The 25,308-nt window shown below is 43.0% G+C and overlaps 1 protein-coding gene across 5 annotated transcripts in view; it reads right to left on the bottom strand.

Annotated features, from left to right (window-relative positions):
- Positions 1-25,308, bottom strand: part of FBN1 (fibrillin 1) — a 220,712-nt gene that overhangs the window by 44,912 nt on the left and 150,492 nt on the right. For all 5 annotated transcript variants that reach the window (XM_075007180.1, XM_075007179.1, XM_075007176.1 and 2 more), the window contains exons 33-42: positions 15,706-15,828; positions 14,846-14,968; positions 12,341-12,466; positions 8,014-8,136; positions 6,740-6,862; positions 5,166-5,330; positions 4,691-4,759; positions 4,458-4,583; positions 2,980-3,102; positions 974-1,132 (exon numbers count right to left, since the gene is read on the bottom strand). In XM_075007180.1, coding sequence (XP_074863281.1) covers positions 974-1,132; positions 2,980-3,102; positions 4,458-4,583; positions 4,691-4,759; positions 5,166-5,330; positions 6,740-6,862; positions 8,014-8,136; positions 12,341-12,466; positions 14,846-14,968; positions 15,706-15,828 — 1,260 coding nt within the window. The remainder of the gene's footprint in view (positions 1-973; positions 1,133-2,979; positions 3,103-4,457; positions 4,584-4,690; positions 4,760-5,165; positions 5,331-6,739; positions 6,863-8,013; positions 8,137-12,340; positions 12,467-14,845; positions 14,969-15,705; positions 15,829-25,308) is intronic.

Raw genomic sequence — 25,308 nt, forward strand, 5'->3', positions numbered from 1 at the left:
CTCCCAAGTACAGCCTCCACTTTTCTCTGTATTTTTTGAGAGAGAGATTTTCAAAGGAGGCACATGCACCTTACAGAAGTACAAGCTCCCTTGCTGGAAGCAGGACTGAGTTCTGATCCAAAGCCCAGTGACGCCAATGGAAAGACTAACCGGCTTCAGTGGCCTTTGGATCTGACACTTATGTAGGTATTATTATTAGGTACACACTTGTCAGGTTATGTGAGCGCACAGAACTTTGTATACACTGGTCCAGGCCTGTAATTGTAATTAGGAAATCATCAAATTATTATTAAAAATTGCCACTGACCAGGATGGGGCCTGTTGAGTCTGGTTTGTGCCAGCTCATCAGCATGAAGCAGAGGAACATCTGGCTGATGATTCCCCCCTGTGGAAGACTCATGAAGTGGCACAGGACTGTCAAGTGACTTCTATGCCACAGAATTCCTGTACCCCAGATAGGGACCATCCTTGGAAGGGGAGGAGGTGTCCTGTAATCCCAGCTGCTGGAAAGGTTCCTTGAGGCTCTTGGCAGGGATGGCTAAAATACAGTTCTGTTTTATGAGGCACACTAAAATCTGTGGCCTGGCTACCCCAGGATCAGGGGAACTTCCAAATGGCTTAGCACCTCCACCCCCAGTCACATGCAAAATGCAGCTTGTGTGGCCCAAAGCATCTGAGCCATATATGCTTGTCAAAGGCAACAGATGGACAGTCATACAGAACAAAGTCCTCTAGGGCGTACATTCCAGCAGGAGTGCAGACTTCTTCTCAATGACCTACTCTTGTGCCTTAATCCTTCTCCATACCACAAAGTATAATGAAGATTTTATCATATGATATTTATACATTTTACACACACACACACACACACACACACACACACAATACAGAACATTTTCCTCTAACAATTTTATAGCAGCTTGCAGTAATCACATTAATGGGGACCTTCAGCTAGGTTTCAAATTCAACACACCAGTACTAGGGATAGGGCATTGTTCACAAGGCCTGTTCCATGCACGGCCAATATTGTAGGAACAACAACACATTTTCTTGGTCATGTTAAAGAGCAGTTCTCCATCACAGGTTTGATTATCAGCATAATAATTTCTGTAGCACAGACTCCTCCTCATATCTGTAAAGAAAACAAAAATATGATGGTACTGTGTATCAGAAGCTTTGCTGAAGAACATGAAATGTCTACAAGACCACCCTTATTAGACAGCCTCCTTTCCCAACTGTGCTGAGCACAGTTCTGCGCTATCCCTACTAGGTCACCTCTTTTAAACATCTGGTTTGTAGGTCCCTCAAGTGGTTGCTGAAGAAAGCTTGTTCTGTAGTGTTTCATATGACAGCCCCTGCCAGCCACTACGAAGTCACTCCTAAAATTTCCAATAAAAATCACACCCTCACAAAATGGGCCATAACTCAGAACAGTCCCAAGGGTTTCACTCAGGACTGCAAACCTGGGCCCAGACTTGAACAAACCTGAGCACGTTTGTGACTGATCTTAAAATCATGCGCAGTTTGTGACTTCACATCATTCTGATGCAAAACCAAGTGAAACTCAGAGGTTTTTCCCAAATTTAGCTCAGAGATCTTATGTCTATATGAGCACTAATGACAAAATGAAAGATGGAAGGGACTCAACACAGCTCAACTGAAGTCAAAAGAAACAATAAACCACTCAAAATCTCAGGAGTTAATACAAAGCCTTCATGTTGTGATAAATCTTGAGAGATGGCCCCACATCTCTACTCACTGAGGGTATGTTTACACTTTCTGGGAAGATTGACGCACTGGCGGTTGATCTTCTGGGGTTTGATTTACTGTGCCTAGAGGGGACACGTTAAATTGATCTGTCATAGAGCTGCCATCAATTCGAGTACTCCTGGCACTCACAAAGAGTAAAACAAGTCAATGGGAGAGTTTTTCCTGTCAATCTCCCACTGTGTGGATGGCGGCAAAAATCTATTTTAGCTATGTTGACTCCAGCTATGCAATTTTTGTAGTGGGATTTACGCATCTAAAATTGATTTTATCTCAGAGTGCTGACCTGGCTTGCCACAGTTCAAGGGTTGCGTGGTGTTAAGAATTGGAGTATGTGGTAAATCTTCTTTGCTGTCCTCCCAGCAGTGCAGATTTCTACTCTACAGACTATTTCTCAACAATACAGATTCAGGGTGTGATTGTGTCCAGCCCTGTAAAAGTTGTGAGGGAAAAGTCATGGGTGCCTCCATCTTGTGCTCTGGGGCAAGGGCCAGGCACTAACAACTCTTGAGCACAAGGAAGGGCAGCACAAGGAGTCTGAGATTTTATTAGCACCACTGATGTTGGATGCCCCAAAGTGGGAGACACAGGACAAAAATGCAGCCATGGCTAACAATGCCTTTGTGAGCTCCACTGGTGTCGCATTCATCATCCCTAATACAGCCAGTGGTTTTACCACTGCAGTCTGGCCCTAACACTCTACAAAGTTATGTTTATCACTCTTCTGCAGCATAATGTTGGCCCACTCGCAATAATCTCTTGCTGTTAGGAATTCGCACCACAAAAACATTACGGCTATTCATCGATCTTTTTTCCAATGAACTCTCCAGTGAGGAGGTCTGCACACACATTGATATCATGGTATGGCTCTAAGCATCCGTGAAAACTCATTTTTGCCAGGAGATTAAATTTGTGAAATCCAATCCATAAAAAAAGTAAATATAACATTGTCTGTTCCAGTTGGAAGGAACAAAGAACATGGCCTATCTGTGAATTGTGGGTTTTAGTAAACCTCTGACTGAAACCTGTCTTGAGTGACATAAAAATAAAGAAATCGACCAGACCCTCTCCTGGTGTCAACTGGCATTAACTCTCTTCAAGTCAGTGATAATTCTTTTGTATAAAAGAACTCCATGGAGCTATGGTGACTTACATCATTTGATGTCCTGACATGCAATACAGAGGAACTCTTTAAAAAAAAAAAAAACATACCCATGCAGTTGTTGCCACCATTGACTTGCATGTAATCGGGAGGGCAGATACAGGTGTAGTTCCCAACAGTGTTATAACAAGTGCCAGGCCCACAGATTCCAGGTGTATCACATTCATTAATATCTATAAGAAAACAAGAAGATATTAAATAACAGCAATAGGATGTGGGACAGACAGCCAGACAGATAGATAGATATGCAAATCAGTGAATTTGGGTTAAGACCTCCTCTCCACATCTTCTGTCCAGAAGTATTTTGGCAATGCTTAGAAATAAGGAAGAATCAGGATGGATCATACATTCTACGCTCCTAGTCTCTCCAGCTCTTTGTGACAAGGAGGCTCAGTGATCCATCTGTCCAGTGTGTCTGCATTTATAAGTCTGATCAGGTCCTACAACCAGTGACAAAGACCAATCTGATCAGATACAGGATGCTACCGCATTGATTGCTCAGGCCTGTAGAGAGACTGAGCTATTGAGCAGAGAAGGTGAAAGAGCTGCACCCATAAATAATGCCACACTTAATTCATCAAGAAGTTTGAAGACAAGGGAACAGCATAAAACTGGAAAATTTATATTAATACATATATCACTAAGTAGCCTTCTGCATTTTAAATACTCTCCAGGGACTGATAGATGTACCTCTCTTCTCTACTGCAAAGGAAACCAGATGCAGAGTTCTACAAGGAGGCAGAACTTCAGAAAGTCTGCATGTCTGATTTTTAATTTGTCAGGTTTTCAGAGCATAAATTTTCCTATAGGTTTGCACGGGGCTCAATGAGTTGTGGCACTATGGGAAACAATAAAATTCTCTACAGTAGCAGTGAGCTGCGAGGCCGAAGGCAACCTGGAAAATGAAAAACTAGTGATCAGATCTGGGAAGCTGGGCTAAAACTTTGTGCAGAACACAACCTGATGGCTGTGGGATTGGGTTTACGTACACAGCTGTGATGTACTGAATGCATGTGCCTACTGTAGGGGAGTAGACAGGGAGAGAAGGTTGCAATATGACAGATATTTTCAGTCAGAGATTCAGATCACTACACTTTTACCAGACATACAATGAGCTGTAGTTAAAATGGATGTTGGCATTTCAGTCAGCCCACCACACACGAGTAGCTTGCTGGTTTTACTGTTATGATCACGTAAAGAATTACACTGTCCATCAGCAAACTGTTATTTCTTAGAGGTAATCAAGAAATTATATTTTTTGCTACTGGAAACTGAAAACTGTTAGATTGTGCGTATTTGATGAAAATGTTAGACAAACATTAGCAAAAATTTCCATTTAATTAGAAAGGAATTTTCTATTGAAAAACTTTTTGAAGGAAAATTTTTGACTCACTCCACTATTTCTGCAATTACACTGTTAGTTTGACTGTTGGTGCATTTTTAAGGAAGAGAATTTAGATGCCTGCTCAGTTGCCAGTACTTGGTAAGAAATAAATGCAAATGTCAGATGAACTGTAAGACTACATACCATCGCACACACGAGTTTCTTCATTCAAATAGTAGCCCTGTGGGCACTGACAATGGAAACTACCAAATGTATTAATACATTTTCCTCCTTGGCAAAGTCCCGGTAGCTCTTGACACTCATCAATATCTATCAAAATATAAAAACATCAAGATTACTTCATGCTATGAAGAATCAAGTTAGTCATAAAACATTGCAATTTAAGACATGTAAAGCACGAAAAAAAATAGCATTACCTTCCAATATAACAGTTATAGGGTTTGGTCGGAATCCTTCCCCACCAGGGCACAAAACCTTATATTCAGCTGAAAACAAAAGAGATTTTATGAACCTAAACTAGTTGAAACATCTTCACTGCAATGGTAGTTGAACTTCTAAAGCTTATGATAGAACATTACACAATAGGCTGATTCTAAAACACAGTCCCCCTGCACAAAACCAGGTTGTGCTTTTCTCACTGGCTAACACGTAGCCTGGTGTCCAAGCAATAGCACAAAAAGGCTGGAGCCATTACAATGCTTCTGCTGATTGATAATATTTAAAAGCCAGCAGATTTTGTACCATGAACAGTATATTTTTCAGACAGGTTACTACTTGTAGGTACCCATGACAAGATTTTACTAGGACCCCACCATTTACAGAAAGTAAAGGCAGACAGACATATACTAAAAGTATACACTATTCGGTAAAAATCCAGCAAAGCTGACTCACATGAATTTACAGGCGGACAATGTTCACAGGGAATCCCCCAAGCTTTACCCAGGGAGCAACAGCACGAGGCTTTGGAAACACCAACACCAATCTCATTGCTGCAGACTATATCACCGTTGTCTCCACGTGGTTTAATATCCAAGTAACAGTTGCCAGATCGCGTGTCTATTGGAAATGCAGACAAAACCAAACATGACATCTCACATAGGAGAAGAAAGCTTTGTTTCCTTATACTCCCCTGTGTCTCATCTCTCCCCACCTATTGTCTCTTCTATGAAGCCTCCCTTGTAAGCTCAAAGGGGCAGAAGCCAGCTTTTTGTTCTGTGCTCTGTACAGCGCCTAGCACAGTGGGGCCCTGGTCCATGACCAGGGGTATGTTTTCACTATCTGGAAGACTGATGGGGTCAGCGTCAATCTTCAGGAGTTCAATTTCACTCACTTAGTGGGGACATGAAAAATCAAACCACCACAGGTCAACAGTTGACCCCTGTACTCTTCAATCTCGAAAGGAGTAAGGGAGGTCAATGGGAGGGTTTCTCCTGTTGACCTCCCTCAGTGAGGGCAGCCAGGCAAGTTGATCGTAAGAGAAGTTGATTCTAGCTACGCAACTGCCATAGCTAGAATTTTGTATCTAAAACTGGCTTTGAGGTCTAGTGTAGACCTTGCCTTAGGCTTCTATGTGCTATGGTAATACAAATGAATTAATAATGTCTGAGAAGCCTTACGGTCGAGGGAGCGAGAGCTAGAAAGGAACTCCATTTCACATAAGAAAGCTGTGGTTGGAAGTGACTTACTTTTCCCTGGAAAGTCCTGCTGTCCTAATTACAGTGGGCAGCAGGGCACCTTACTCTGCAAACAGTCTAACTGCAGTTAGTGGGACTACTCAAAGACTGAGGAATTTCTGAGCAAGAATAGCAGACCCCATTTCTTCACAATGTGGCTGCCTATTCTTGTTCTCCCAGACTTGTCTGAGCACCCCGCTCCAATCTGAAGAACTGCTACTTCCTCCTGCTCTTGACATAATGAGATTTACACATGAAACCATCTATTCAACATATACAGTTAGAAATGAAAATGCATTTCAACTGAACAAAGCAATCCAGGGCCAGAGTGCTTCAGGGAGGTTCTGAGCAGTTGAGGCCGAATCCTCCAGAATTTACTCACAAGAGTATCACCACTGACAATGATAATTAAGTCTGAGTTGCACTCAATGCAGGATCCAAGGGTACATGCTGGCGTTATGCCACACCTTTGCGTTTCTTCAGTCCTCAGGCCAGACAGAGGCTGGTTTGGCCTTTGCCCAAATTAAAGCAGCTTCTAAATTGCATACAGCTGCAATAAGCCCCACAGGACTGTGCTGGCAGCAGGGGATGGCTGAAATGCTGTACTGCTCAGGCCACATTGCCGACCTACCGCCACACCCTATGAGCCAGGAGCAGTAGGGCGGGAACCACACAGTCTGTGCCAAGAGCTTTCCACCACAGCCTGGGAATCCTCAGCTGGCTGTTTAAGCTCAAGTTACCATCCCTTTGGGCCAATTCATGTTTTAAATAAGACAGGAAATGGCACCTTACCGACACAGCCAACACGAGTGGGGTTCAGCTCAAAATCGGGAGGGCACTCACAGGTGTAACTGCCCAGGGTATTGACACATGTGCCACTGATGCAGGTGGTGGGATCTGCGCATTCATTAACATCTGCAACAACAACAGGGGCAGTCAGTGAATTCCTCAACATGTCAGCTCAACCAACAACATGTCAGGTGTCAGAACGTCAGCCTCTGGAAACAATCAGTTTCATTGCTTATTGGGAAGCATATGTGCTCTCTACAGAAATCGACCAAAGGGGTGGGGGGCAAAAAAAACCCCACCCCACCCTACCACTGAAACTGTGAAAGCAGAGCACAAATCTAACATTAATTGAATATTTCACCACAGAATACTTCATTTTTGCCAAGAAAAGAATAAGTCCACCAAAAGAAATGCAATGTAAGAGAAGCCAAAACATTAATCCCATTAGTCAAACCCATCAGAGAGAGAAATCATTTTGAGGGCTATATTGTCCCACGTGACTCTGGAAGCAGAAAGTATAGGACCCAGCAGATCCTAGTCTACGGGAAATTTGGAAAAGCAGCATAACACTCAATGTTCCCTGTAACCTTTCCCATTCATGCATGGATTTTTTCTCATCCATGTGTGGAATAAACTTTTTTGTGTGCGAATGGGCGCCACCAATAGAAACACAAAATCTAGCTGTGGGCATTCTCCTGATCATCTGGGTACCATTTGCATCTCTCCTGAGTGACTTCCCAAGCCCACAGCTTACAGGGAATACTGGTGACAACTCCTTTCCACCAATCCCCTCACTGCTCGACTAGTGGAATTCTGGGGATTCCCACCTCAGCAGGGAACAGATTCAGGGATGACTTCACAGCCCCCAAAAATCAGTGTAACTTCCCACTGTCCTTTTTTGGTCCACTGTGCTGTGTTGCACTGAAGGACCTAATGCATACTTCTACAGTTTCTTAATTATAATCTAATTGTTGTGATATTGCAAAAGCTTTGCTTTAGGAGTTGACCAAGATAAGAACAGTTACGTTCAGTGGCCACTCAAGACAATTTGCCACTCTAGGCAAAACTACAGTGTGCTGTCACCTCCTTTTAGTAGTAGGGCAGCGGACTTGGTGTTTGAGTGAAAGGCATTGTGATCCTATGTCCCAGGTTCAAGTCTGCCTGTGGGTGGTTACACTGACATACTGGGTCATAACACCCTTCACATTTGGCACAGCCACAACCTAACAGGACAGATGCCCTAGGTTGCGGCCCTGTTCCGAAAAGGCTGTCTTTACCTGTGCAGTTACCACCGCTTCTGTCCAGTTCATAGCCTGTCTCACACTCGCATCGGAATAGACCAGGGAGGTTATGACAAGTCCCATATACACAAATGCTAGGAAGAGAGCACTCGTCAATGTCTGTAAGAACAAAAAGGAGGGGAAGTTAGGTTACGTGATCTTTTCACTAAAAATTGAGGACTGAGATCTTATCTGAATAAGTGTTCAGAAAACTAATGGAACTGGTTAGTGACTGTGCCTGCATGCTTTGTGAACTCTCTTTTAGATTTGAAATACTAATGTATAGAATTGACATTGTATCCAACAGGGTCCGACCTAGAACCCAATACTTAATTGAGCTGGAAGTGGAATTTAGTTCTATGCAGATAGCCAGCACTGGTGGCTGAAAGGTTAAGTGGGACTTAAGTGATGCACAGGCTTCTGCAACAAAGTCATTTCACCTTTTACTCAGTTTTACTACATAAGACAGATTTTTAGATATTCTGTGTTTATTTCTTGGGTGTAACTCCTGTGGCGTTTTATCTGACCGAGGACTGAAGCATCTTACTGACTGTTTATAGTATACGTATGTGAAAAGCATAATGAATGACTAACTTGATCCAATAACAAAGAGAACATGTTTACAAAGGACTTCAAAATACTTCTGCAGTTAGAATACACACCAGAGACCTCAAGAGAAGATTGTTGTAGCAACAAGAGAGAGGCACCATGCAGGCTGCTTAAAGTTAGTTTTAAGATTACATAATTTGAAAATAAATGGTGTCATAGGTGTAATACTAAGAAATCTAACTTTGGTTTAGTTTACATAGAATTTTAACTTTCAGAAGTCATGCCTCTTTCTTTATTAGTCAGAATCCATACACGGAGCCTTTGGTGGCAAAAATACCAAATCCTATCTATAAAATACTCAGGAACTTCATCAGGTATCAGTATCTATAATATATTCAGGCTCGCTGGGTTGTAAGAGCTCAGCTGAGGGAATATACGCATTTTATTGTGGATGTGAGCAAACAATTCACACAGTTATGTTTCTCTCCTTGTTCACTTAGCAAACAAGTTGCAAAATCCTAATGTCTTTTCAACACTCAAAATTATTTGTGATTTTTTAAATAACTTCCCAATTGTCTGAGTAGCTTGCAAACAATTGAGAAATTTCAAGATTTAAATTTACACATTTATGCTGTCTAGGTTATTTATCAAATAGCGTCTCATGTTCTTTGAATTGATTTATTTAATTATTAATTTTTACAGCACAAATTGTGGATTTCAAATGTTACAATCAAATACACAATTTGAAACGATTGTGAACACCTGCTTTTCCCAAGTACTTGTGCTAGCAAAGCTCTAGTACTTGAACATTCATCCAAAAGGGCCATAGTTGATTGGCCAGACACTCCTGAGTCTGATCACACACAGAGGATTTATTTCCCCAGTTTTTGCCAGTCTATTAGCTCAACCAGAAGATTTACCTGGCATTGCTTAGTTCCTACACTCATTTTTTGGAAAATTAACTGACAATGTACATGCTTCATTTAAACCATTGTTCTGGGGTGGGCTGGGAGGAGGGGTTCAGTATGCAGGCTGCCCTGGGAGAGAGGATAACCCCAGCTCTCTCTCATTACAGCAGCTTCAGACCAGGTGAAAAGAGCCTGTCCAGGGCTGCTGCAGCTCCAGAGGGCACAGATGGAGGAGGCGGGCACATCCCCCGATTGGGGCTGGTCCAGGTTCGTCTGCCCCCTGCACTACCCAGCCATAGTGAGGAATGTGGCAAACTGTGCACTTCCCCCAGCTCCCTGACAAAGGGGAACAGGCAGCAATGTTCCTATATAAATTGGGGAGCGGGGTGGAAGGGCCTTTCAGTGCCCCCTCCCCTCCCTAAAGGGTGGCTGGGAGAATGAGGTTGGGGATTAACGCAATCTGGTGGGGAGGGGACGCATCACTCAGAGAGCCTCTTTCATCTACCTGGTGATTCTGTCTCTTTCCTGTATGGTTTTATGAGGAGCAATCCCATTCCAGGAGCATCCCATTGTCCTGGCACAACCAAGCCTTTACCTTGCTTTAAGTTATCATAAGAGAAAGCTGTATGCTGACTTTGGTGGTCCCAGCTCTTACCATTCAGGAGTTCTTGAACAGACTGACAGACACTCTCAAATACACACTGTAACTGTGCCCTTCCACAGGACTGACACATATATTCTTTGGGACATCACAGAAGCTGCTTAGAGTAGCCTGGCTAAATCAATTACCGGCAGATCTGTGACTTAGATAAAGCCTGTTGAAGTCACTGGGAATCCTTCACTTGACTTCAGTGGCAATTGGCTCAGTTTCTTGCTTCTCACAGACTGCTCTACCTTTAAGTCTGGTCACCAGACAACCCATTTTTAAATGACTTGTCCTTTAAAAACAGGCAGCTTGTCCTATATTTTCTGTCTCTCCCCAATCAGTACTGGCAGGTCTTTCTGCTGGTCCAATCCCTGCCAACCAGCAATGGGGTGTGGGGGTGTTCAGTGATCAACAATGTGGATGGTGGAGGCAAAGCTGCAGCCTGCAGGGCTTCTCACTCCAACAGCTGGTGTGTCAGTGCATTGCCCACTGAGTGCTGGCTCTCGGCCAGCACCGCCCCACCACCTCTTCCATTTCTGGCTCGCACTAGCTGCTCACTGAAGTGACTGGTGTGTGTAAGCAAACATAAGCCAGCCACACGTCACCTCTGCTGCCTGGTCGTCGGTCTTTTCTGTTCATCCCCTCTGGCTGTCCTCATCCTGCTTTTCCTCTCCACCTCCTACCCCAATGCTCCTCCACTAGGGCACATCCCACTCCCGACGTTTTGAAGAGAGCCACCGCCTGATCCAAGTGCTCAGTTCTCCAAGTGCTTGGCCTCCAGGCTGCTTACTTCCCCCACTGTCTCAGGCTTGGCTGGTGCCTCAGGAAAGCCCACCACACTCTTGCCTTGGATGCTGGCCAGGAGGCGTCAAGGTCTACATGTGCCAAAGCCACCACAATGCTGTCATGGTGAAGCCTCTCTGCCACTCAGCTAAGCTCTGAAGTGGCAGTGAGAGGGAAGTGATTTTGAACTTGTTCACGCCCCAACCCTGCAGGCTCCACAGCAGCGCCCCCCTCAGTACCCTCCTCTCTCTCTGAGCTGGTTTCTGCCCTCAGGGGAGTGTGAGGCTGCCCCATCCCCTAACAACCCTTCCTAGTTGAACCACCTCTCTATCTGGGTTCACCGAAGCACCTGCAGTCAGACTTCCTGGTCCCTGGGACACAACGAATTCCTAGGGCTTAACCTTTTCTTGCCCATCCTGTAGGCAGGAGACAGGAGGAGGCCAGCAGCAACTTGAAGATGCTAGCTGCCCTTCTACATGGCGTGGGCAGGAAGGGAAAGCTTCTTCCAGATACGGGAGTGAGAGTGAGGAGGAAGAGATGAGCTTTGAAGAGACATGGGCCAGGTCTTCTCATCCATTCCCTCCTGCAAAGTGCCTGAAGACTCCTGCTGGCCACATTCTGGTGTGAACCCCTGGCACAAATCACTGGGGATGGGGAATGGGGCGGGAAGAGCATGTGACCCTATATCCCATATTCTCCACCCTGCATATTGTCTAGGAAAGACTTGGCACCAGGAGAGGTGGGTCCATCTGAGGGGCCCAGCCAGATATGGAGGGCAGGGTGTGCCAGGCAGGGAGGGTCAGGTCAGGTCTGTTGGTCATCCCCACCCATACCTGAGAGAGAGAGAGAGTGTGTGTATGTGACCTCTCCCTCTGAAAACCTTAAAGATAATGAAAAAGCATACAACTATGCAGTACTTCTTTTTAACAGGGACTCAGTCAACTTAATGCTAATCTTAACATTAGTATTACATAGTTCTGATTGATTGCTGCTTGATTATGAGCAATTTTACCCAATGTCCAATTTCAACAGACAGAAATGTGGTCACCCCACCTACAGGTTAAAGGCAATATTAAGACAATCTTTGCTGAAGAGACGTGAGCGGAAAGGGAGACAGGAAAAAAGCGTTCAAGGGGGAAAAGTGTCTGAAAAGTCTTTGGCTCACCATTCAGATCAGTGAATAACTAGATTGGGGTGTAAATGATACCTTAAATTATTGTTGTTGGTTTTCATAGCTGTGTGTTTAGAGCTTTGAAACCAAAACCAGTGTCTAGATGCATGAACTAAAAGTAACGAAAATTTCATCCTAAAACATTTTCAAAGTGAATGTAGTTTTTAAACAGTAAACACAACTGCAACCAATTTCAACATTTTTCAGATATAAAACATAATTTGGGCAGATTTTGTTGAGTGTTGTTTAAAGCTGACAGTGAATTACCTTCACATACTTTCCCATCTGGACTTGGTGAAAATCCCATATCACATTCACAGCGATAACCTCCAGGGATATTGAGACACTGCCCATTCTCACAGAGATTCAGGTTTTCTGAGCATTCATCAAGGTCTGTAAAGGAAAGAGAATTGTACTGTAAATATTTTTTCTCACTGATGTTCAGTTCAGGTAAGATGCATATACAGGTTGAACCTCTCTAATCTGGAACGCTCTCATCCAGCAAACTCCATAATCTGGCATGATTTCAATTAGCTGGATAACCACTTATGGGTGAGCCTAAGTTTCCAGTGGTCCTATGAAGTTTTACAACCACCAGTCCTGGCTCTCAGTGCTCTGTGCCATTATTTACCTGTAATTTACCCCTAAATATCTTCTAAGAGCCCAGTAAGCAGTGGAAGTGTTGGTAATATTCTAGAAAATATTGACCTCCCATCATCTGGCAATTCTCTCCTCCAGCACCAGTCAGGTCCCGAAGGTGCAGGACAAGGAAGGTTCAACCTGTATATCCAAAAGTCTTAACTGTCACCTTAATTGAGAACATTTGCAGAAGCAATTGTGGTCAGGTTTTGTACAGGTCTTGTCATAATAAGGCTTGTGGCATTTCTGTCACTTTGAAAAGACAATTTCTAAAAGGCTGTGTCTAGATTAGCACCCAACTTCGAAGAGGACATGGCAGTTATGGGGTTCAGAGATTACTAATTAAGTGCTGGAGTGCACAAATTTTGAGGAGTAAAGGGACTTCGAAGTACCTGTGGCTGACCCACGGCTACATGCAAGCCAGCACTTCAGAGTTTCACACTTCGAAGCTGCCACACAGGAGATTTAGCCGTAATCTCCCAACACCCTAATTACTATCCCCTTCAAAATTGGGGGCTAGTCTAGACACAGCCACAGAAGAAAAAGATCAGCGGTAGGTGTAGATGTTTATAAGTTTAGAAGTGAAGAGACACTGGTGACTACTGTTTAACAGTACAGCCCAGATCAGGCTTCTGCCATGTTCAGTGTTGTACAATGTACAAATAAATGGTAAGAGATCATCTTTTCTCCAAGAGTTTCCATTAAAAAAAGACATAGACAGAGAGGGAGTGAAGACAGAAGTTCACCCAATGGGTCCAGGGCAGAGCTGAGAACAATGCCCTAGCTCCTGAACTACACTGCTTCTCAGAGAATTTGGCCTGTAGTCAACATTTTTTTGTACCACAGAAACTGCATATTTGCTGTGATGCTGCTTGGCTGGCAGTTGCAGCTTATAAAATCCAGAACTGGAAAAGCAAAGGTATTGCATTTCAACAATGATGTGCACACATTGCCACAGTTACGCTGGAAAAACTACATAGTACTAACCTCCTCTAGTGAGCTCCACCCAAATCTCAAATTCATGAACAATAAGCATTACAAGCATTTCAAGAGGAGTTCTATTAAAGTCCAGAAATGTAAGTAATACTCATTTTAAAGAAGATACAGTTCATATATGCCTTAAAATTAAGGAATGATGTATAGAAACTAAGAAAATGGAGCCTTTGAGAAGCTGATTCAGGAATTAATTGTATAAAAAGTATTAACAGAATAATTCAAATATAATTAACTTTAAGCAGGATGCTAGATTCTCAGCTGGCAGAGATCTGCTGATTTTACTCCAGCTGAGGATCTGGCCCACTCTTTTATCTCTATATATTATTGGGTTTTATACTGCTTTCTATCAAGTTTGTATCACCTTCTACATCAAATTAGTAGCAATAGCCCCTAGTGACTGATGAGACAAGCTAACGTGCTGTCCAAAGTAGACTTAAGTTTGGGTGGAAAATGTCTCTGGGGACAATTTACATGACACTATTTAAAATTACCTACTCTGGCCTATCCCTGTGTGAATACCACACCCTGAGGGTACTATGCTAATCTTGCAATAAGAGGGCAGCACATACGCACTCACTTTTGAAAAGAAAAAAAAAAAAGTTAGGCAGCTATTCAAAGGAATTTTAACAGATGTGCCCCATTACTCAAATATTATGTGGGTGGCCGATAATCTGCTTTATTAACTGGTCCAGTCATACCTCCCTGCACTGTTTTAATACGTTTGCCACCCACATCTCTTTACAAGCAACAGTCATAAAAATCTTCCATTCTCACAAGGGAAAAAAATGCTGTCAAGTTATACTAGTCAAATGATGTTGTGATGTCTCCCGTTCCAGGTAACCTGACATATAATACTCTGTAATATGAGGCTGGAAAGTGTCAAAGAAAACACTTTGGTCTCCTGTCTCATGCTGTCCAGTCCTGATCCTTTAACTGATCCACACTTAGAAGTCCAATTCAATACGAATTCTGAGCATAGAAAGACTTCAGGATCAGGTTTTTAGATTGAGGCGGTAAATATTGACTCAAGATTGCATATTTAAATTATTCTACCTGTAAGTAGGGGGTAACCTTTTCCTAGAACTATTCACTAACAGGCAAGAGTTGCATCACTCCAAAAAACCCAGAAAACCTCACCTGTACAAGTGAAGCCATCCCCAGTGTAACCGTCCTTGCAAAGGCAACGAAAAGAGCCTATCGTGTTCTTGCAATTGGCATGTGAGCTGCACGTGTGTGTTCCATTGGCGCATTCATCCAGATCTTTAACATAACAAAAATTGCATTAGTAAAACCAAATCCATCATCAATGTTAGCTTTAAAATTCTCAGTTCGTGGCACAGGGCAACTCTACTTTAAATAATCTTACACAAAAACAGAACACACATTTTGAGTTTTTACTCGATGTGTTTTAACAGACTTTAATAAAACATTCAACATTTATCACTGCACATTTATCATTGGTGCATTCAGCAGGTTTGGGTAGTCCAGCTGTTCTTTTTCTTGAAGGGAGATCTCTTTTTCCTTTATGACAAGCACTTCCCTTCCCCACTCACATATTCTTCTCTGCCAGAAAAACACAATTTACAGCATATTTGCAACTTAGCTAAGAAATTTGGTAGGATGTCTGTGTCGGGGAGGGACACCCAGATACCCTCCTTGAAGACAGAGGGTGAAATCCTTAAAAGTCCATGGCAAAACATTAAACTCCATTAAAGTCAGTGGCAAAACTCACCCAAATTCAATGGAGTCAGGATATCCTTACAAGTGTACAAACTATCTCCATAACTTGCTTCATTTCCATCAGCCTTACTGGCCAACAGAGAAACTGTTTATGCTGATGTGTGTCCCATAAGACAGCCAAGTCTTCCTTTGCAGCATAAGGTAAACTGACATCTTTAGCATGGGATCATTTATTTTAAAGTTTGCTTTCCATAGCTGTCTGAACGCTTTTGCTGATGGCTTATCACACTAAGTCACACATAACGCATGCAACTCACCTGTGCATTTGATGCCATCGCCAACCCAACCGGAGCTGCACTCACATTTGAAACTCCCTGCCGTATTTGTGCATATGGCATGTCTGTCACAGTTATGGGCGCCGATTTCACACTCGTTGATATCTGTAAAAAGATGGGCAGGGGTGTGTGAAAGAGTCACATATTCAACTTGTCTTTCATCCAGCAAAACCATGCTTCTTTCTTAACTTACTTTTAACGGCTAGTAACCCTTCGGAAGTAGACATAAAAGAAACAGACTAGTGGCAAAAAAAAAATTCTGTGGAAGAGTTGGCTTATTTCACACATATATTGGCCTATTATGTTGTGTTTTATGGGGGAGGAAGGGCATTGAACAATTATTTAAAGCAGCACTTTTGAAGCGTTCAGCAGCTAGGAACCCTATGATGTAATATACTCTGAAGCCCCCGTGCCATCTGCAGTGCAGAGATCCATATTTGTTCTTTTCGTTGCTGTGATGATGGAACAGTGCTGGCCTCTCAAAAGAAGGGGGACAGCCACAGAGAACACTAGAGCAGATGTTCCAGGCCTGAGATTCCATCTCCCCAAAAGAGCCTTGGAAAGCCCTTTGGCTAACCTCATTACACTTAGACCTGGTGCCAGGATCAAGATTTGCATCCTACATTAAGCAGACACCAACTTGCCACCAGCTTGTATCTTGAACTGAGCTTGGTAGCTGATGAAACGGAAAAAAAGCAGTCATGTAGCACTTTAAAGACTAACAAAATAATTGATTAGATGATGAGCTTTTGTGTGGGAGACCCACTTCTTCAGATCTGGAAGAAGTGGGTCCTTCATTTCCAGATCTGACGAAGTGGGTCTGTCCCACAAAAGCTCTTCACCTAATCAATTATTTTGTTAATCTTAAAGTGCAACCGGACTGCTTCTTTGTTTTGTGAAGACACAGACTAACATGACCAACTCTGTGATGAAAGGGAGGCAAAGTTTGCATTATACTCTTATCACCCAAACGCTGGGGGTGGCAGGGTTGCAGGGGTCTCAGGGCTGCTTTAAATTACACTGAGTGGCTGCAGGCCCCAAGAGGCCATTCTTCCAGCAAGGGATCACTGGAACACAACACTGGGCACACTCCCTAGACCAGGGGTCAGCAACACTTCCGAGGCGGAGTGCCGAAATTTGACCTTTTGACCTCTACATACAGTCAAAGTGCCAGTGATAATTTTAAGGCCGTTAATCATCGTACTTACAACAGCTTCATTAATAAATAAATTAAGATGCAGAGGTTTACCATTTAGCTGGTGGTTGGTAGCATTATCTGGTTGTTTGTTAATCCACAGGCGGCAGGTCTTTGAATGAGCTCCCAGTTGCATGGGGGAAGAGGGGCAGGGCTGAGCTCTGGCCTTGTGTGCTGATGGACATCAGCTCATGTGCTACTCTTAGCATCCATGCTGGGGGTGGCTAACCCACACCAGGAATGGGGTTAGTACTATATGCCAGCCCTGCTCTACTGGCAGATTCCTCCATGCTGAAATCATCCGCCACCAACCAGAGACTGCTAATTGCACTGCTGGCGTGATGCAAAGCAAACGAAGCAGAGGAGCGGGGAGGATTCAGTGCACTATGTTTGGTCTTCTCATGAAGACAGATAGGAGCAAAGCACAGGAACGAGCACTCTCAGAGTAATACTTATTACAAACTCACCAGCCCCAAAGTAAGGGGAGAAAAGGACACCATCCTAGAAGACAAGTTATGGGCCAGCTACGCTAATCCTCTACCTTACAGTCTTGACAGCATTTGACAGCACCCATTTCAGCACTTCTTTTCCCTTTTCTTGGGCAGTGTAAAAATGTACAGAGAAAAAAATAAAGCCAATGCCACTCTTTCCTTATCAAAACACAATATTAACACTTAACCTAAGCACTCGGAGAATGTATAAACCAAAGACAATGTTTTCAGAACTGATTTCTGGTAACTAAAACAAATGCTGCAGGAATTCTCTCACACACACGAGCCATAGCTTTTACAACATTTACTGTAACCTAGCACTCTAGTTGTGTTTTGTTCTGCTTCCATACAGGATGTAAACTGTCTAGAATGCACACCAAGCCTCTTAGAGTTTCTATCAGCTGTTCCCAGACCTTTTAACTGACATGAGTCGTAGCTTAGGCCAAATCATCTCATTCTGCACAACAGCTAATAGACAGGAAAAATGAGGGCAAAAACCTCTGCATGATTCAACAGAGAACCCAACCCTTTCTCCTCTTCGGGGAGAGATTAAAAAAGGGTGGAGGGGTCTCAAATAGGAACCATGGGAATTCCCAGCCCCAAATCCAAAGATCTCAATGTGTCTACTATCATGCCTGCCAGAAACTGTCCAACTAATACCAGTTAGGAAGAGGAGCAATTGGGGAGAGTTTGATTGTTCTAATTTTTTGGAAGTACAGGTTGAACCTCTTAGTACAGCACCTTCTGAACCTGACCAGGGCTGAAAAAGAGAATTCACTGGACTATAAGAAGCCAATATTTTCTAGCACATTACCAACACTTCCACTACTTACTGGGCTCTTAGAAGAGACTTATGGGTAAATTACAGCTAAACAACAGCAGAGAATACTGAGAGCCAGGACTGATGGGTGTCAACAAACTTTATGGGACTATGGGAAACTTGACAACACCCATGATAAGTGATCTTCCAGCTAACTGAAATCAAGCCAGATTACGGATGGTGCCAGATGAGAGTGTGCCAGACTGAGAGGTTCAACATGTAGTAGCTAACTATCATATCATCACGTTATGTCGAAACATTATCTTGCTGATTTTGTGTTGTTTCTTGTATTCCTTACCTCTATCCCTTGTTTGCCTTTTAGATTGTAATTTCTCTGCCCTTCCTAATGCTTGCATGGTGCCTAGCACATGGGTACTACTGGAAACAAACCCATCAACAGAAAAAACATGTATTTATACAGAATGTTTATTGCTTCACACTTTACCCATGCAATATTTATGCCCCTACTCTCAGGAATATGCAGTGGCTCTATTGCCTCTCTGCACTGGTTTTCAATTTCAGTGCACAGCACCTGCCCATCAGAGGAGATGGCAGCCAAGGTTTGTAACTTAATGCTGCAAGGAGCAGACTTGAATTATGCAAGGATTAACCTTCTAGATGTTATAGGTTCCTAGGGGAGTACACCTGTCAAGAAAACCATTTCCCAGATCCTCCCCATTTTAGGGGTGGTGCTAGCAACTCTGGGAAAAGGAAAGGAACAGATGACATGCAGGTCAACTCCCGTCATTCTGTAATTTAAATCCCAGGTTTGGTGACAGTATTGAGCCTGCTGTGTGTTATTTTTGCTCCCCTGTGTGGAGCAACAAAAAAGAGGTAGGGTCCAAGCTTTTTCTGTTGTCTTTTTACTGAAATAAGTCGGAAGCAAAAACCCTGAGATGAACATCTCCAATATTTGGGTGGGTTCAAAATTTGGTTGCTGGGATCCACATCTAGATCTGAATCTGGCAGCCTGCGTCCATTGCTTATTAATCCAGACTAACCATAGCAATCCTAGAAATCACATGAATGGTTTTAAAATGGAGCGAAACACACACGATATTGTCCTTATGCTTGCGCAGAAACTTGTAAGATGATAATATTACCCTAGGCAGGAAAACAGAGCATGTTAAAGATGGTCAAGAAAGCTAATTTTGGCTTAAAGTGAAGGGAAAGGAGTTCCAGAGGTCAGCTATGCCGTATAGCGACACGAAAAAACAGGCAAGGAAACAGCATTTTTGAATTCTATATGATAAACAACTTTTTAAGAACAAACTACTGTTAATATTAAGATAGTTCTGTATTTGATTATTTGACACAGTATATTCAAATGACTGCATGCTTGTTTACAAGATTATGAGCACAACAACATAAAAAACAACATGCCAGATTTTTCTGCCAAAAATTTTTTAAACCACCAGTAAACACCAAATGGAAACTTGCATACAATTGTTATGCTACAATTGTGTTATATACAGATTCAAATTTTGTAAGACTACTTCAGTAACAGTAAACAGACATATCATCTGATCACAGACAGAGTCCAACTCCCATTAACCCATACATGGAGCAGGATCCATCCATGTAAGAGGAAAGAATAATTACTGACATCTTCAGGCCTACTGAGGTCTGCTTTTATAAAGCTAGAAGCTGGAGCTTGATTTTCTCATCATGTTCCATAATGCCAAGGAATTAACAGACACTCACTTCACTTGGGTGTAGTAATATCCTACTATTTATAATTCTAATGGTCCAGTCTTGTGAGGTAGAATGCATCCCTGACTCCCACTGAAGTTATCACACCTTGAAGGAGGGGCTCTTTATCTTGCAGAAGCACTAAATCGCACAGATATACTGAATGCATTCTTCTGTTGCTACCTTTTTTGTGTGTGCACTTGATGCATATTTTGAAAGTTGCATCCTTTACTGGATGAAACCAGCATATCTAGAGTACATAGGGACATTCACAGAAATGCCTTTCTGCTTAGTTGAGCCAAATCCTGATTTTTCTCAACTTTTATTTAGAAGACAATTCTATTGACATAAATTACTATTGCTGGCGTAAAGGCAAATCAAGGACTTAAAACCTTACTTCCTAGTAGCATCAACTTCACAGCGATATTATGAGTTAACTGGACTGATGCATGTAAAGTGCTTTAGGTCCTCAGGCAAAAGCTGGTTTAGATGTACAAATACCAACCTCGAACTCATCCCAGTTTTTATTTATTTTCAAAGTTACCTGCTTCTTAACCAAGATTTTGCTTTGCCGTCTTTCTTTTCATCCCACAGCAGAATCATAAGCCTCAATTTATTGTACAGGCCATACCTCACTGATTTGGCACCCTCAGGAATTGAACAGTCCCAAACCTGGGAATTTGCTAGCTCAGGGGCCATGTGCACTCTAATCTCCTTTTTTTCCATCCATGGGCAGAATAAATTTTGTTATGTGTCCCGAGGGAAGTGCAAATGTGCACAGCCACTGGAAACATATGCTGCTGGCTGTGCGTGCTTCGATAATCAGCTGGGCGGCATCTGAATCTCTCCAGGGTGGCCATTGAAGTGCTCAGCTTCTAGGAACACTGATGAGGGGAAGTCAGTGCTGGCCCCCTGCTGCTGCCAGCTGCAGGGCTCCATTCCAGCGGCAGCAGAGCAGCCAACATTGACTGAGTGGGGACTGGGGGTTCTCAGGGGAAAAGGTGGGGTGGCCTGCAGAGCCCCGTGGGAGTGTAACGAGCCCCTTGGCAGTTGAGCTGCTCTCCTGGCCCCCAAGCAAGGGTTTGCAGCCACCCTCCTTCTTCCCCTGAGTGTCCCCTCATTACCCTCCCTCCCTGGACTTCAGCACTGTGCAGATGAGCTACTTACAATACTCCAGGAGCTCTGGGAGGGGATAGAAGAAGTTGCTGAGCATAGGGCCTGACTTGTCCCTGTGAGTGGTTCAGCCCTGGAGCACCCATGGAGAGGATGGACCACATATGTTGCTGGATGACAGAAGCCCAGACTACAGAAGACTGACCTAGACCACAATTATTTCCAAAACCCCCTTACAGGCTAAAGGCAGCCATGTGTAAAGGCAGCAGTGAAAGCAATGCAAGTTATGCTGGGGCTTAATTTGGCCTTAGGACTCCATAAGTATTGAATTCAGGCTTCTCAGGGTGACAAAGGAGAAAGTGGAAAGCTTTTACTGAAACAGATCTCTCCCAAGACAGCAAAGGATCAGATTCTGCCAGCTTCCCTCAAAGTATGACGTGCCCTACTCTTCAATTAATCCCATTTGCATGGGACTACTCAGAGCACCAGGCACCACTCAGCTTGAAGAAGCATATCAGAACCAGGCTAAAAAATAACACAGGAAAGTGCTAGCCAAATCAGAATATAACACCACACTTTACTCCAACAAAATTCCCATCAACTTCAGTGAGATTTTTACTAGAATAAAGAGCACAGGGTTGAGACACTGATCTGTATAAACCCACTCTGTTTGCCTAAATTTTCTCCAGCGTGAAAGTTTCCCTTTAAAACATAAAGCTGTGAGAAGCCAACAAAAACAATGGAATTTCAATCTAAGGCTCACATTGCATCCTCAGCTGGTCCCATTGTGCAGGGATACCGCAGCACATGTGTTTTCATCTTTGCAATCTTACTACTCCCATTAACATGGGGGGGGGGCAGTCTGACTGTTACAAATGACTAGGCTCATGGTAAGTAATAGGCTGCTCTGATATGATAGCAATTCCAGGCCCAATGGGGACAAACTGTCAGTATTTATTTATTATTGTGGTGTTACTTCCTTTTGACATCTCCTAATATTTATTTTTCTCACACATTAAGAAATATGAGAAGTTAATCACAGAAGCACAAATGTTTGTAACTGCGCATGAGCAATAGATATGCATAACTAGCTTGTGCAGCGTCCTCAAAAGTGGTCACCCCAGGAACAAATAACCAGCTACTATGTGTGCACAATGACTACACACGCTGATTACATATGTGCAGTTTGCATGTTCTGAAAATCCAGGGCAGAAAGCAGAGAGTGATTTAGTGGTGCATCAGAGCCTTGCTCAAGCCTTGGGAAGCCTGTGCATTCTTCTACACCTCTTTGGAGTGGGAGGAGCCAGGCCACCAGAGCTGGCAGGGGTGGTGCAGAAGGAGGCATGAATAAATGATTTTTTCACATTTGGATAGCTGTATCATGCTGAAGATAATGCACTGAAAGGTCATGACCACTTACACATTCGTTCCCAGACACAGAACCCATGAAAAGGTCTATGAACCATTACGCTTCACATTAACAGCTTCAGTGGACATAAGTAGACTAGAAGGACTGGAGTATGATATTTATAGGGGGTACATTTAATTCAATATCAGCCAGGGAACCAGATTTGTTTAGCTGAGATCATTGTAATGTCTGCAAACTTATTTTAAAGGGTTTTCTGATTTATTGTCTCTTTCTGCAAATCTGCCAACTTTATCAGACTGATGTTCCATTTGTATTTTGAGTTTGCGCCCAGATCCCATGGAGAAGGTCACATAGAAATCATATGGCATGTGTTCTCCTGGGTCTATGCCTGATGGAGAAAATCCTGTGTCAGCAGGTGGGTCAGCAGAAGCAATTTGCAGGAAAAGGATTTGGGTAGAAAAGTAGAGAACGGATTTCAACTGAGCTCTGATGCAACTAGAGAAACATGGGGGAGAAAACTTTAGTTGCTCCTAGTCTTAATCCCCTGACTCTGGCAAGCAGTGAATGGCCTAGGAATCCATTCCCTTCCTTTGGGAACTGTCTTGCTTTTTATTCAACTGTAAGCACCTCCCAGTTTTATATGGGAAAGTTCATTTGTTTGACATATACCACTGGCTTTCTGTACTTTCCTCTTTTGATATATTATCATTATTTAATATTGGACTTGACATTCCCAGCTCCCAAATTTATGACAGGAAATGTGTGTGTTTCTTTGACAGAGCTCTCCTGTGCCACCAATTGAGGGATACTGTGTTTTTAATAGATAGAAGCTAGAGGAGGGACCAAGCAACAGAGAGAGGCAGGCTTAAGAATGCAGCACATTTTACAGGCTGCAATGTTAGGGCTACTCTAAGTCAATGGGATTAGTCTTACATGACCATTGCATAGCTGATCCTTTCTTTTGCCATACCAAGCATCACTCTCTTTTGCAATGCTTTTGTTTTCAGATATGCAATAATTAACTACTGACCCGCTCTGTTATATACAATCATCGTCACAAGGATGGGAAGAAGGGGGCTTTTTGCTCCAATTCATTTCCTTATTCAGGGCTCACAAAGCTAAGTTGCTTGGGCTTTGCATTTAGCTCCTCTGGTGGAGCTTGGGCTTCAGCAGGGGAAGCCTTAGACTCACTCTGGGGCACAGGGTAGAAAGGTAAAAAGCCCAAGCCTTCCCACCCATCCACGGCACAGGGTTGAAGCCAAAGAGCAGGTGAGTTTATGCCAAAACAAGAATTTACCTGTGAAAGAACATAAAGGATTTGTGTTTCCCATCATGTACTATACACACGCACAGCGATGAAAAATTTTGCAGACAGATGGACAACCTCTAAGAAGGGGACAGGCTCTACACACCTCAATGTCTGACCCATAGTCCTCTTCTCTAGTAAATACATCCTATTTCTTTATGAAAAATTAACACAAGCTCACCTACATAAGAATGGCCATACTGGTTCAGACCGAAGGTCCATCCAGCAGCCTGCCAATGCCCCAGAGGGAGTGAATAGAACAGGTAATCAATAAAGCGATTCCCCCTCCTGGCATCCATTGCCAGCCTCTGACAAACAGAGGCTAGGAACACCATTGATAACCATCCTGGCTAACCTCCATGAACGTATCCCAGTTCATTTTTGAACCCTATTAAAGTCCTGGTCTTTGGAACATCCTCTGGCAAGGAATTCCACAGACCTATCGTGCACTGCATGAAGAAAAACTTCCTTTTGTTAGTTTTAAACTTGCTACCTATTAATTTCACTTGGTGACCACTAGTTCTTATGGTAACAAGTAAATAACATTTCTTTATTCGTTTTTTCCATACCTGTCATGATTTTATAGGCCTCTATCATAACCCCTCTTAGTCTCCTCTTTTCTAAGCTGAGAAGTTTCATTCTTTTTAACACCTAATTCAGTCATGGGAAAGCCTGTTCATACCTAAATAAAAATGAAACTTTTGTAGCACTCTCACTAGACTGGCTTCATAGCTATGTATATTTTTGCATAAAACAAAATGTTTTCCTAAACTCCGTCTGCATTCTTACTGAGAACTGAAGGGAAAAAAATTTAACATCTGTGTGGGATGGGAATGTAAGTCAGTGGGTGGATTCTGAATACTGCTAAACGATTGGGGAAAACAACATGTTTATTTGTTAAAATGGAAACAATCAGTAATGACAAGGGAGGTGAAATATTTAGACAAAACTGTAATGTAACCCAGAGGACATTACTTCGCTGTTCTCATGGAACACAGAACCTCCCCTTCGAAGTGCTATACACATTTTTGTAATTTTTTTTCCACAGCAGTGAATGTTCTTTTAAGAAAGTGGATGATTTTGATTTGTCTTGAACAGGGAAAGAATTCAGCATTATGACCGTGGTATTGTTCAGCACAAGTGCAAAATCCCTTCTATGACAGTAGCATTAACTGCTGCTTCTGCAATGCCCATCTGCTCAGGCACAAGAAATCTGGTTGTGACACTAGATTTGTGCAGAGAACGGTGGCAGAGTTCCACATTCTATAGGCAAACAGGGATTTTTATTGTAATGCACAGGAATGTACACATTTTGTACAGTCCCCACTGCAGTCAATCATCAATCTTCCAGGCCATCAGCTTGGGATGGCATTCAGTTCTGTCTGACCCTTCACACCACCATCATCTTCACACGCTGCCAGCCCTTGCCTTCATGTCCCTTCTGCCTTCACTTGCAGCCCACTAGCTGGGTGTTCTGTAGTGACATGACGCTGAAAGAGCAGTGAGACAGCTGGGATAGGAAAAGAGATTCTGTTGGCTCGGCAGTGTGAGAATGGACACACACAGTAGCTGTGTTTTTGTTCATGTGGTGGCTGCTTC

The sequence above is a fragment of the Carettochelys insculpta genome, chromosome 12 (assembly GCF_033958435.1).
Source record: "Carettochelys insculpta isolate YL-2023 chromosome 12, ASM3395843v1, whole genome shotgun sequence".
Lineage (NCBI taxonomy): Eukaryota > Metazoa > Chordata > Testudines > Carettochelyidae > Carettochelys > Carettochelys insculpta.